The following is a 12,134-nucleotide window of genomic DNA, read 5'->3' as shown; positions in this document are numbered from 1 at the left end:
CCCCTGCATCCTCTGTTCCTGGGTTGGGGCTGGAGCCACAGCAGCTGCCGGTCCCCTCCCCCTAACCTCATACTCGATTCTAAAATGAAGGGCTTCCCCCTCATCCCCGTGTTAAATGGGGAAGAAAACCTCATCTTAGAATTTGAGTAAATATGGTACAAGGGACTTTGCAGTGACACACAGATCCAACCCCCTGCAGAACAGGCCCTTCTCGGCACTGAGAAAATGTGCATATTTCTGTAATATGGCTAGGTGCTCTACAGTGCACGTATTAATTGAATAAATGATGTGTCGGGTATACACGGTTTTATGCGGGCAATGAAACTGCAATATTTTTTTTTCTTTTCAGGGACACAGACGGAAGAATGCTCTTAGATATTTTTGATGAAAACCTCCACCCCCTTTCGGTAAACTCCTGTCTTTCATGAGACTGGGTCTGCTTCCTTTCCCTGGTTCTGTGTATTTGACTCAGTCACCTGTTTCAAAATGTTTCCTCCTCAGAAATCCGAAGTGCCACCAGATTATGACAAACACGACCCAGAGCAGAAACAGATTTACCGCTTTGTTCGGACGTTGTTCAGCGCTGCTCAACTGACCGCTGAATGTGCCATTGTCACCCTGGTGAGTGTCTGCGAAACGACATCAACCATGCAACAGATCCACTCGTTTCCTGAGCTTGTTCCTGTGTAGTACAGTAGCTCTGGGTGTTATTAGAGACCCTTCCCCTCCCCCCCCCCAATCAGCCTTTGTGTAGAGAATATGGAAGTTATTTCAAGGGAAAAAAAATAAGGCATGCCTTTTTTTCTGTTTGAGATGAGTTATTGAAGTGTCCCAGGAGTTTGTGTAAGATGACACAAAAGCTGGGATTACATCTTGCTCATACAGAGCACTAGCATTACAGGCCATCAGGGTGACTAGTAGGGTGACTAGTATGAAGCACGGGTGGGGCATGCATCCTTGCTGTGTGGGAATATTAGCAGCTGAAGCCCTTTCATTTCTGGAAGGTGTATTGTTTTTCATTACAGCATCCAGTGGAGGCTTTAACACAGCTATCAGTGACTTACTGGCTTTAGTAAGAGTTGATGGATGCACAGAGGGCTGAGAGTGACTGGAGCATGTTTGGGGTCTGCTATTTTTACTTGCATTGTACATGTTTTTCAGCAGCATGTCAGATTCCTGAACAATTAAATAGCTAAGGATGACGTCCACTTAAAAATAGACTCTAAAGATGAATGGTCAGATTTTCAGTTGGTATAAGTTGATGCAGATCACTTACTTGAACTCCTGGGAGCTAAGCAGGTTTCCACCAGCTGATTTTAAATACCTGTCCATCTGACTAAGAAATGTTTTCAGCTTTCAGCCATGGTTGTTGCCACATTCTTAGTTTAAGAATGTTCTTTAAAAACAAAACATCAAAAAACCCAAAGCAGGCTGGACATCTTCACCTCTTCAGAGTGGTTTTCGGGACATGTTTTTTTTTTTGTTTTAGTTTTGTTTTGTCTAAGAAAATGGAGTTGTTGAGAGGAGCTTTGAAGTGTGACTCTGCTGTTCCCTTTTTATAATTTTCTAAAGCTTTTACTCGGTGCAGTCCCTGTCTTTCAGTTCAAGAAAAGAAAGCAGACATGGCTTTTTCTCATTTGGCCCACCACAGCAGGGCAAATGGATATGGAAGGGAAGTGAGAGTTGCATCTTACCCCCTTCCTATCCTGAAAGTCCTTGATTGGGGTACCCATGAACCCCTTAACCCAGCCATTATCAGTAGTTGTCTCAAATGGGTTTTACTACTTCGTCTCTTGCATACTTATAATAGTTTAATTGAAAGAAAGAAATGTCAAATGCAGTGCAGCCCTGTTCCACAAACTCCTGATAATCAAATATGAGTTACTAATCCACAGTGAACTGATCCATCATTTTGAGTTGGAAAGAGGATCTGTGTGTATAGGAATAATTATTCTCTTTGCGTGGCTCCAGTGTTCCACCCCCACCCAACCTAATTTTTTTTCCCCCTGCTGAAATCTTGTTAAGAGCAGTATGATTAAAAGCACAGCCAATTGTTTCTGTTTTACTCAGCAATTATATAACATGTTTAAAATCATTGGTTCTTTTATCTTAATTTCTGACTGTCTCTTGGTAGTTTAATCTTGGGCACAATCATTTATGGTACTTACAACTTCTTGTGACCTGAGTGGGAATTGGGTGTGCTCACTACCTCAACAAATCAAACCATTGCTTTGCTCTTGCTCTTTTTTCCGTGTCTATAAATATGAGGCTAATATTCCCCATGTCTTTAAGATGCTTCAGAACTTTGGATACGCTGTACTTAAGAGTATGAAGCACAACAGTATTTTTAATACTACTTCATTTATTGTTTCAGTATTCTTCTTCTATTCAGCCTTGACTTCCATTTCTTCCTGTCTCAGCATGGACCTTAGAAAGACATAGCCTTGCTTTTGATCTGTGTGGAAATTGCTATGTGGGCTTTACTGTTTCATTACAGACTTTTGCCCAAACCCTCCTAGTGCCTTAAGTTTTGTGACCATGGCTATAGATAGAAAGCAGCCTTCTGTATACACGTCTCTGTTTCTGTGTTTGTTCCCCCATTGGACTGCAATCTGATTCCCCAGGCTGCTGGTTGTTCCTTCTTGTCAACATGCAGGCAGTCTGTGGGGAAAGCAGATTACAATACAACTTGAGCAAGATACTCCAATTGTTGTTTTTCATAGTGTCTCTTTAATGTTTTTTTTAATAATAATAAAATGACAGAGATCAAGGTAGTATCTGATGTAAATGTATTGCTGTCTGCTTCCCTGTAGCATGCAGAGATGCACACTGCAACATTACCATTATTGCTGCTGTTTTTGCTTCTCAGGCAGTATGCCAGTGTATGCTAGATGCAGGAACTGAATGAAAATGGATCCCCAACTTGTGTTAGATTAGATGATCACCACAAAATATTAACATTTTAGCGCACTAAGCACTTTAATTCAAATATTTCAATTAAAGCCTGTAATATTACAGCAAAACCAATTTTATAGTTAAAAATATTTGATTTTTACACTGCCCTCCAAGAGATTTTTTTTTTTTTTGCACTGATATATGAGAAAATTAAAATCCAAGGCTGAGACCTATTTAAAACACCAACTTGTATTATTGATAAAAGTACCAACATTAACTGAAAGATTTAATTATTGCTCATTTAAAAGATATTTAAATAGCAGACTTCTTTTGTCATACATTTACGTAATGGTAATTTTTGTCCTGGTGAATATCTGTGACTTGGCTTTGCAGATATGGGCTCTTTTCCTTCTCTGGGGGGCGCTGGTATTCTTGCTGGCACTAAGATCTCTGTTTTCCATAGAACTTACTTAACCATTGTCCTCAGCATAAATGCTGAGTATTACTATTATCAGTAGCTATAGGAAAATAATGTTATGTAAGTGTCACCATCATAAAATATTTATATATTTTCATTTTTTCCTAGAAAAACTGAAAAATCATGTCTGCATCTGAGTAGGAAAAATTGTTCAGTGGACATCGAGTCCTTCATTTGTCACAGGCTTGCTTTTTGATCTTTAGCAAGACATTTAGGTACCTATCTGTGTATCTTGGTTCCCTTTCTAACAGGGGAACTGCAATACTCCCTATCATACAGAGGCATTGTGAGAATGCGTACAACATGAACTGTGAAGTGGCCAAGTACTGGTGTAATGAGGCCACCTGAATACATACTGGTGAACAGAATATTTTTGTAAAATTTAGATGCGTAATAGAGAAGGTATGCACTAATGCCTGAATTGCCATGGAACTCCATGTTTGCCCCACATGCTTACCACAGCATACCACCATGATGGGAAGAGTTGATATATACTCAGGAGTCTAAAGTCTTCATATGAAAACTATGGATTTAATGAACCCAATCAAATAATGGTGAGTCCTGACTATCCCTGCCAATTATGTTTTTATCAACTCAATAAACAGAATGTTGTGTAACTGCAAAGAGAAAATTTAATCCTGCTGTAGCACAGTACCGGTTTACTGCATCACTGCTGGTAGGATGCTTTGCCAGTGTTCTCAAGCAGACTATTTCACTCTCCGCATGGACTAGTGGGAGGTTACGCTCTTTCTACAGGTACTGCTCATTTGACTTCATTTAAACGGAATATTCTGGTGTCGATGTCGGTGAATGTCGTTTAAAAGCATTTGCATTGGTCTTCCTGACATTGGGTTGAGGTAAAAGAGATTCCCCTTTTGGCTGTCATCAATTCCTGGGTGTCTAGAAGCCAACTCCACCAAGTTTCATTTCAGCAGATTGCACTAGGAGCAGATTTTCTTGAAGTTTTAATCTTGTGCATAAAATGGAATAGTGGCTTATATTCTTATAAAATATAATATAAGAATATATTTAATATAAGAATATAACCTTCTCTTTTATATAGAATTCTATTCTATGTTGGTTTTTTTATATTTCATCTTATATTCTTATATTTTTATCCTGGGATAAACCGTTGGCACTTATTATCCCATGAACTTTTTCAGTATTTATCCCAGGACAATGAATGATTGCACTTTGACCCAGGGAAAATGGTTTTTCCTAGGACAAATGCAATGTCTGTTCATAGCCTAGTAGCACTGGCAAATTCTCTTTCTTTACAAAACAAATAAATGAACATGAAAAGTTTTTTGTGTCTTTTTTTTTTTTTTTCCTTCCAAGTCAATAAGCTCTTGGAACAGCTTTAATAAGACTGTGACTAGCAAAAAGAACAGTCCTACTAGCACGCACAGGTTTTGATTACACAAATCTGTCCAATGCAGATGTGGCATTCATGTCACTTGGGCTAGGTTGTATATATAGAGTGCAGGATATTTAACTGAAATTCCTCTGTATTTAAATGTATAAGACTATAAAATTCTTATATAAGGTGATGTGAAGCCTTAGAATCACTTCTACTCTTTATTTTGGGTACAGAGACAAAGCCAAAAGATTACTGTTTTATGTATTCCTTGTACTGTCACATACCTGCTAGTGTTTTAATATTCATAGTTGGTAGGGTCGGAAGGGACCTGAGCGGATCAAGTCTGACCCCCTGCCATGGGCAGGGAAGAATGCTGGGGTCAAATGACCCCGGCTAGGTGATTTTTGTCTAGCTTTTTTGAAGACCCCCAGGGTAGAAGCGAGCACCGCATCCCTTGGAGGTTGGTTCCAGATCCTAGCTGCTCTGACAGTGAAGTAGCGCCTCCTGATGTCCAGCCGAACCTACTCTGTCAGCTTGTGGCTGTTATTCCTAGTTATTCCAGGTAGTGCTCGAGGGAATGGGGACTCTCCCGTTCCCCGCTGGTCCCCTCCCGGTAAGTTTTTATAGACGGCCTCCAGATCCCCTTTCAGCCTTCTCTTGTGGAGGCTGAACAGGTTCAGGTCCTGTAACCTCACTGCATAGGGTCTACCCTGCTACCCCCTGACTGAGTGGCCCTCCTCTGAACCCTCTCCTCTCCATGTTGTCCGCATCCCTCTTGAAGTGCGGCGCCCAGACCTGGATGCAGTACTCCAACTGCAGCCTGACCAGTGTCGCATAGAGGGGGAGGATCACCTCCTTGGACCTGCTTGTGATGCATCTGTGGAGGCATGACAAGGTGCGGTTGGCCTTGCTGACCGCATCCTCACATTGGCGGCCCATGTTCATCTTGGAATCAGTAATGACTCCAAGATCCTTTTCTGCCTCTGCACTGATGAGAAGGGAGTTCCCCAGCCTGTAGGTATGCTGCTAGTTCTTTCTCCTTAGGTGCAGTACCCTGCACTTGTCAGTACTGAATCCCATCCTAGTCTCATCCGCCCACCCCTATAACCTGCCTGGATCTAGTTGTAGCCTGTTCCTCCCTTCTAGCGTGCCCACCTCTCGCCACATCTTAGTGTCATCCGTGAATTTCAACACGGTGTTTTTCACCCCCTGGTCCAAGTCGCTGATGAAGGTGTTGAACAGTGCGGGCCGGAGAACCGAGCCCTGGGGGGCCCCACTGCCCACGTCCCTCCAGGTCGAAAATGACCTATCCACCACCACTCTGGGTGCGGCCCTCCAGCTAATTTGTGACCCATCTGACTGTGTAAGCATCGATGCCACAGTCGCCTAATTTTTTAATGAGTGGATTAAAAAATCCAGACTCTCAATTGATCCATTTCTTTGATTTATGACTACAAATGCTTGTTATGCAGTACATTTTTACTACAAACATACTCACAGAAGAGGACCAAATGGAACTGTTATGAATGAAAAGGGAGGCAAATTGAGGGGGTGCCGAATATCTGTTTCCTCCAAAGAAAAAATGAGGACAAAATCATTAAAAGAATGTGTTTATTTACAGACTTATAAGATGATGGTCTTGAACTACCATGGCTTGTACAGCTTTTCCACTGAACACTGGGCTGTGCCTGGAAGGGATAATTAGCCCCAGTGTTTGAATGAAAAACAAATATTATTTTTATTGGTGGCTTTTCTTTTTAAGAGAAATTGGATGAAATTGAGGTAAAACTGAAGACTGGTCATTTGAGATTCTTTGGCCATATATTTGTAATTGGTCACATTTTTGTGAGATTTTTGTGGCTAAATTCTCCACTAGTTTTCACATTTGTTCTTAAAAGAAAAATTTGGACATGTCTCAAACTACTGATAATATCAAGCCATGGTGTCCTTTTCTATCAAATAGATGGCATCAGGCCTGTCTGGAACATTTTAGATGCCCAGCTGAGCAATTGCAAAGCATGGAGTTATTTATGGAGATTTAGTTAGGGAACTGGCTAATTGCATAGAACAGAAGCATATGGCAATTCAGTGGTTGGATTTGAGCCCTTAAGCAATCTCTCCATGCACAGCACAAGTTCTCAGAATCAATATCTATAATAATCTTCCCATGCAAGTAATCTTTCAATGCACCAATGTTTTCCACCTTAAAGGTGTCTATTTTAAATGAGAACCAAGATCATCATTCTATAATTTTGCTACCAGTCTGTAACTGTGCTTGGAGTCTTCTGGTCTTTATAATGATGATTATAATTGATCATGATGAAAAGTAGGCTTAAAATTGTGAACCTACTGAAGGGAAATGGATACTGAGTTGGAGACGGTAAGCCTCTTCTGGCTTCAAAATTAAGCACCGTTAGCATTTAGTTGGGGAATGGACTACTGTGGGGTTTTCACCCACCTCAACTTGACTTCAGAAGAGGAGTCTCTGGGGATTAGTGGCATAGAAGTAAAGTACTATTGATAAAAAGTTGGTTATTGGCTTTAGGCAATGATGAAGTAGATTCCTGTATTTGTGGACACTCACACTGACACTAAAGCAGGTGGAGGCAGTTCATGATTTGGTTTCTGGATGCTGCAAGTGTTGGTTATCATTCTCTAACAGAGCTATTGAAATAATATATCTGAAATAGTCAACCCCAGGTCACTGTTTCCAGATGTTGCATTTTCTGATGCTCAAGGCAGACGGATTTCGAGTATTCTGAAAAGTTAATACATTATTATACTCTCCTAAAATAATCTTTTAAAAATTAGGTTTACTAAGCAACTTGATTGCAGCAAGTCCTAAAGTTAGGAAAATACAAGGGATATGTTGTTTTTCTAAATTAGGACAAAGGGACTCACAACACCTGAAACCTTCTGAACTGCATAATTAAAAACTAAACGAAACAAACACAAAAAACTGAAGAAAATACAGCTTAAGCTGTATAGGATACAAAACCTGTATTGAAATAACTATGTTGGTGTTACAGCGCTTAATAAAGAGCGGTTGTACAACTAAATGGGATGCATGCGAATAGTATCACATTTTATCACATACAACATGTATCTTCACCCCCTAAAATCAGTCCCCCAAAACTGGGCCACATGTTTTCGGTGGAGAAGCTGTTTTCTTCTCTGGAAAAGGATAAGTCCCAGAGATGCTTGTTTGTAGTTGTCAAAACAGCTGCTGCTCATCTCTGCTCAGCAAACTGAAGGGATGAAGTATGGTGTTTAACTTCCTTATAGCCATAGTTATTGGCTGAGCAGTGTAGATTGGTTGCAAAGCAGCCAGTGAACTACTAGTGGTATTTGGATGAAGTTTGTGATGTGGAAACAATCTTTCGTTTACAAGAACTTTATATAAAGCACTACGTACAGTAAAGAACTAACAGTCTTGCAGGGACCTGGGATATAACTGTGGGTATATCTACACATGAAATTAAAGCAAAGCAATAAACTCTGGAGCTGTTTGAGCTGGAGTAAAGTGCTTCTGGATGCGGTGTCTACATATGCATCTGGGACAGCAGCTATTAGAGCCAGGGTGGAGCCAGGCCCAGGCTGACAGGAGCAACTGTTGAGGGGTCAGCCCTGGGCTCCTGCTGGTGGTGTCAGGTGGCGGAGGGACTGCCTGAGGCATGAGGGTGCCAAACCTGCGGAGCCATGTAGCTAGGTGGCAGCCAGGAATCTGGTCCTCCCAGTTACTGTCTACACATGCATTTCAGTACAGTTAATTACTGCACTGTAAGTACTAAGATAATAGATAGTACTTATCTTGTTATCTTATACTTACTGTCTTAGGACTTAGGTTACAGTGGAGTGAATTAGTTTTTTCTGTGCCCTAATACCAGTGCATATGTAGACAGTGACTCTTTTTACTGTGGAGTTAGTCTACTCCACAGTAGAGCACACGTGTAGATGCACCCTGTGTGACAGTGTCCAGGAAGTATGGCACTGCAGGAGAGTCTACCACACCAAGCACTCCTGATGCCACACTTCCTTGACAGTCTGTGATACCAGGAGGACTTACTCTGTGTCACAGTTGGCTGAGACGCTGAAAAAATCTTCCCCCTACATTCTGCTTTCCAAAAATAAGGTCTATGTTTTACCCGGGGACACGTACGCAAGAAAATACAGTACTTATTGTTGATGTAACTTTTTTTCCATAGTCCATGTTCAATTGCAAGCTTGTGCTTATAGAAGCCAGGCTGTGATCTCCCACTGGCAGTGAGTGTACTTGGAATTAGGAGAAAATGGGTGTAGAACACCCACAAATGGGCCCAGAGCCAACTGGCAAGGCTTCACAACTTGGTGCTAATTCTGTACCTCTATTAGGCAGCTTACAGTGAAGTAGCTTTCCTCGGTAGTGTGTTTGTGTGTGTGTGTGTGCGCGCAGATGAGACCCATTTAACTTTTTGTATTGATTTCTGTAGAGAATTGATTTTAAGTTAAAGGTCTTGGGCACTCCTGCAGGACAACTTGGGTGCATCTACATGAGACATTTACCGTGGAGTTAACTAATTAGCTCCTCAGTAAATGTCTTGCGTCTACATGTGCAGTGCTATTAGGTAGGAATAAACTAACTCTGCAGCAGGATGGTACTTGTATTTGCTGCAGTTCCTGTTTTTGTTGTTTTTTTACTCTGCAGCAAGGCATGTGTAGATGCTAGAAGGATTGGCTGGCTGCCTGCCAGCTAGCCCCCCACTGGAGGCTGATCCCCTGAGCCCCCTGCCAGCCATGGCTGCTATGACCTGGCTCAGCATGTTGAGCTTCTGGGCATATGTGTAAATGTGACACCTGGGAAGCATTTAAACAATGCATGATTAAATGATACCTTATTGCTTTTCTTTAATTGCATGAGTAGATGTGCCCCCTGAATGTTAGTCATTTTGGATGTCTTTACATGTGCTCTGGGTTTAGGAGGGAGGCACTTTAGTTAGAGTGGTTCTCAGGAGCTGCTCTAATTAAAGCTCCCCCAATGTCTTCTGTATTCAAGGTCCTGAGCTTCAAAATAGTGATGGGGCATTTTAACTAAGGCTTGTTTGACAAGCTTTAGTTAAGGTGCCCCCACCACCATTTTGAAGTGTGTATTCAGTGTCCCCACCAGATGGTGAGGCTGCTGGAGTTTGCTAATTAGCATGCTCCAGCAGACTCAATTAATTGCCTGCTCCTATGTGCTATTATTACAGTGTGTTGGAGCAGGCATCTGGCATGTCTACAGGCATCCTGTCTTCCTTCTCCACAGATTTATGTAATGTGGACTTCCTGGTCTTTATGTAAAAACGTTCTTTCTGAATCTTTTCACCAAGCTAGTAAAGCCAGACAAGTAGCCTTTCCCAGGTTTTAGCTTTTCCTATGAATTTTTCTTAAGCAGAATTAGCCACGAGGAGCTGGTTTTGAGGTCCCTTAGTTTGATAAGGGACTCCAAAATAAAAACTCTGGCTTGTATCTCCTGATTCATCTCAAGCAAGACCCAAGAAGTCATTGGGTCAGCTGCAGCCTCACCAAGGCTTTACTTGGCCTTGGTGAGGCTGCCGCTGGAGTACTAAATCTAATTCTGGGCTCCACACTCCAGAAAATATATGGAGAAACTTGAGAGAGCCCAGAGGAGAGCCATGTGTATGATTCGTGGTCAGGAGAATAGGCCTTGTGAAAAGAGGCATAGGACTCTTCAGCCTGGAGAAAAGGCTCAGGGGGGAACTTGGTGGCAGCCAAGTACATAAGGGGTATGCATCAGGATTTGGGAGACCATCTGTTCACCAGGGCACCCCAAGAGAAGACAAGGTCTAACGGTCACAAGCAGCTGGAAGACCATTTTAGACTGGACATAAGGAAAAACTTATTTACTGTCTGAGTTTCCAGAGTCTGGAATAGACTTCCCCCAGCGGTAGTGCAAGCACCTGCTGTATACCTTTAAGAAATACTTGGATGCTTATCTTGCTGGGGTGATCTGACCCCAATTGACTTCCTGCCCCTTAGGCAGGGGGCTGAACCTGATTGATCTCACGAGGTCCCTTCCAGCCCTAATGTCTGTGAATTTATGAAGCTGTCTCTTTACCTAGTGATACAATATTTGAAACCAGAGAAAGAAGAGTCAGCACATCTTTTGCAAGCACCCTTGTCTCAATGTTGGGGGTGTTGTTCAAAGCCTTGTACTCCGTAAGGACTTGGTCACAGGCAGTTTTTGAGGAGTGTGGGTATAGAGCCAGGCCAGAGGATGAGGCTTCATGAAAAGGTCAGAACCAGAGAGAAGGTCTCCAAGTCAAATTCTCAGTCAGTAAGCGAGGTCCACATCTGTAGTCCAGGCAGTGCCAGAAGCTAGGGAACCCATGACACCCAGACAGGGTCAGCTGGAACAGACAAGCAGGCAGGAGCCAGGCTAAAGTGTACCAGGTACAGCTGCTGCAGTTTGAAGCACTAAGCAGGTAAAGGCCAAATGAAGGGCCTGGGCATATACAGTAGGCCCAGTCTACCCTGCAGCTCGTAAGCTAATGGCATGCAGCCTCACATTCATGTCTGACATGGCAAGATATGTGATCCTTAGGATAGGGTATAAAATTCCTCAGGTACCAGTTATCAAATTATATTAGTATCTGCCATAGGCTTGCCTGTGAATTTCTGGTCTAAATAATTCTTCTTCCTCCCTAGTGTTTAGAAACTTAAGATTAAAGTATACTCACCAATCTTATGCCCTCTTGTGTCTGCCAAGCTGTCGCAGTCATATTTCTTGCTTTTCTCTCAGCTCCCTTCAGTTGGTTAAAATGTTTCTGTTAAGGTAGGCCCAGAAATAAATGCAGTTTTTAAGTGTGTTCAAACTTAAGTTACCTAGATAGGAACTATTGCTTCCTGGCTTAATGTGATATCATATGACTTTGTATATAAAAATGGAATTGGTTGAATTTGCTCTTGCATCCCATTGCAAATTCATTATCTACTGTGTTGTAAACGCAAATTGTAGTACAAAGCAAGTGTAAGTCCATTAAGTACAGCAATGTTACCCCATTTTACATCAGAGTGGAGTTTGGACCTAGTTCTTTTTGGTATAACTTTCATAAGTTCTTTGCCTCCGTGTTGCTGTCTGCTGACAATGGGGTGCTCTTGGGTGATAATATAGAGAGGCCCAGGAAGGATGCGAGTCCCCCGACTGTTAGGTCAGACCTAGTTAAGGATTACCTGGAGAGCTTAGATGTGTCCAAGTCAGCGGGCCCAGATGACCTTCATCCGCACGTGCTGAGGGAACTGGCTGGTGTCATTGCAGAGCCATTGGCACGGCTGTTTGAGGACTCCTGGTGCTCGGGCTAAGTCCCTGAGGACTGGAAAAGGGTCAACGTGGTCCCTATTTTCAAGAAGGGGAGGAAGGAAGAG

The 12,134-nt window shown here is 42.2% G+C and overlaps 1 protein-coding gene across 1 annotated transcript in view; it reads left to right on the top strand.

Annotated features, from left to right (window-relative positions):
• CCNY (cyclin Y) overlaps positions 1–12,134 on the top strand; it is a 66,904-nt gene that overhangs the window by 31,202 nt on the left and 23,568 nt on the right. The window contains exons 5-6 of the mRNA XM_019530889.1: positions 350–407; positions 502–621. Of these exons, the coding sequence (XP_019386434.1) occupies positions 350–407; positions 502–621 (178 nt within the window). The remainder of the gene's footprint in view (positions 1–349; positions 408–501; positions 622–12,134) is intronic.

The sequence above is a fragment of the Crocodylus porosus genome, unplaced genomic scaffold (assembly GCF_001723895.1).
Source record: "Crocodylus porosus isolate Cpor-Errol unplaced genomic scaffold, CroPor_comp1, whole genome shotgun sequence".
In the NCBI taxonomy this organism is placed as follows: domain Eukaryota; kingdom Metazoa; phylum Chordata; order Crocodylia; family Crocodylidae; genus Crocodylus; species Crocodylus porosus.
Note: the sequence above shows the minus strand (reverse complement) of the source record. Positions and strands in the feature narration are given on the sequence as shown.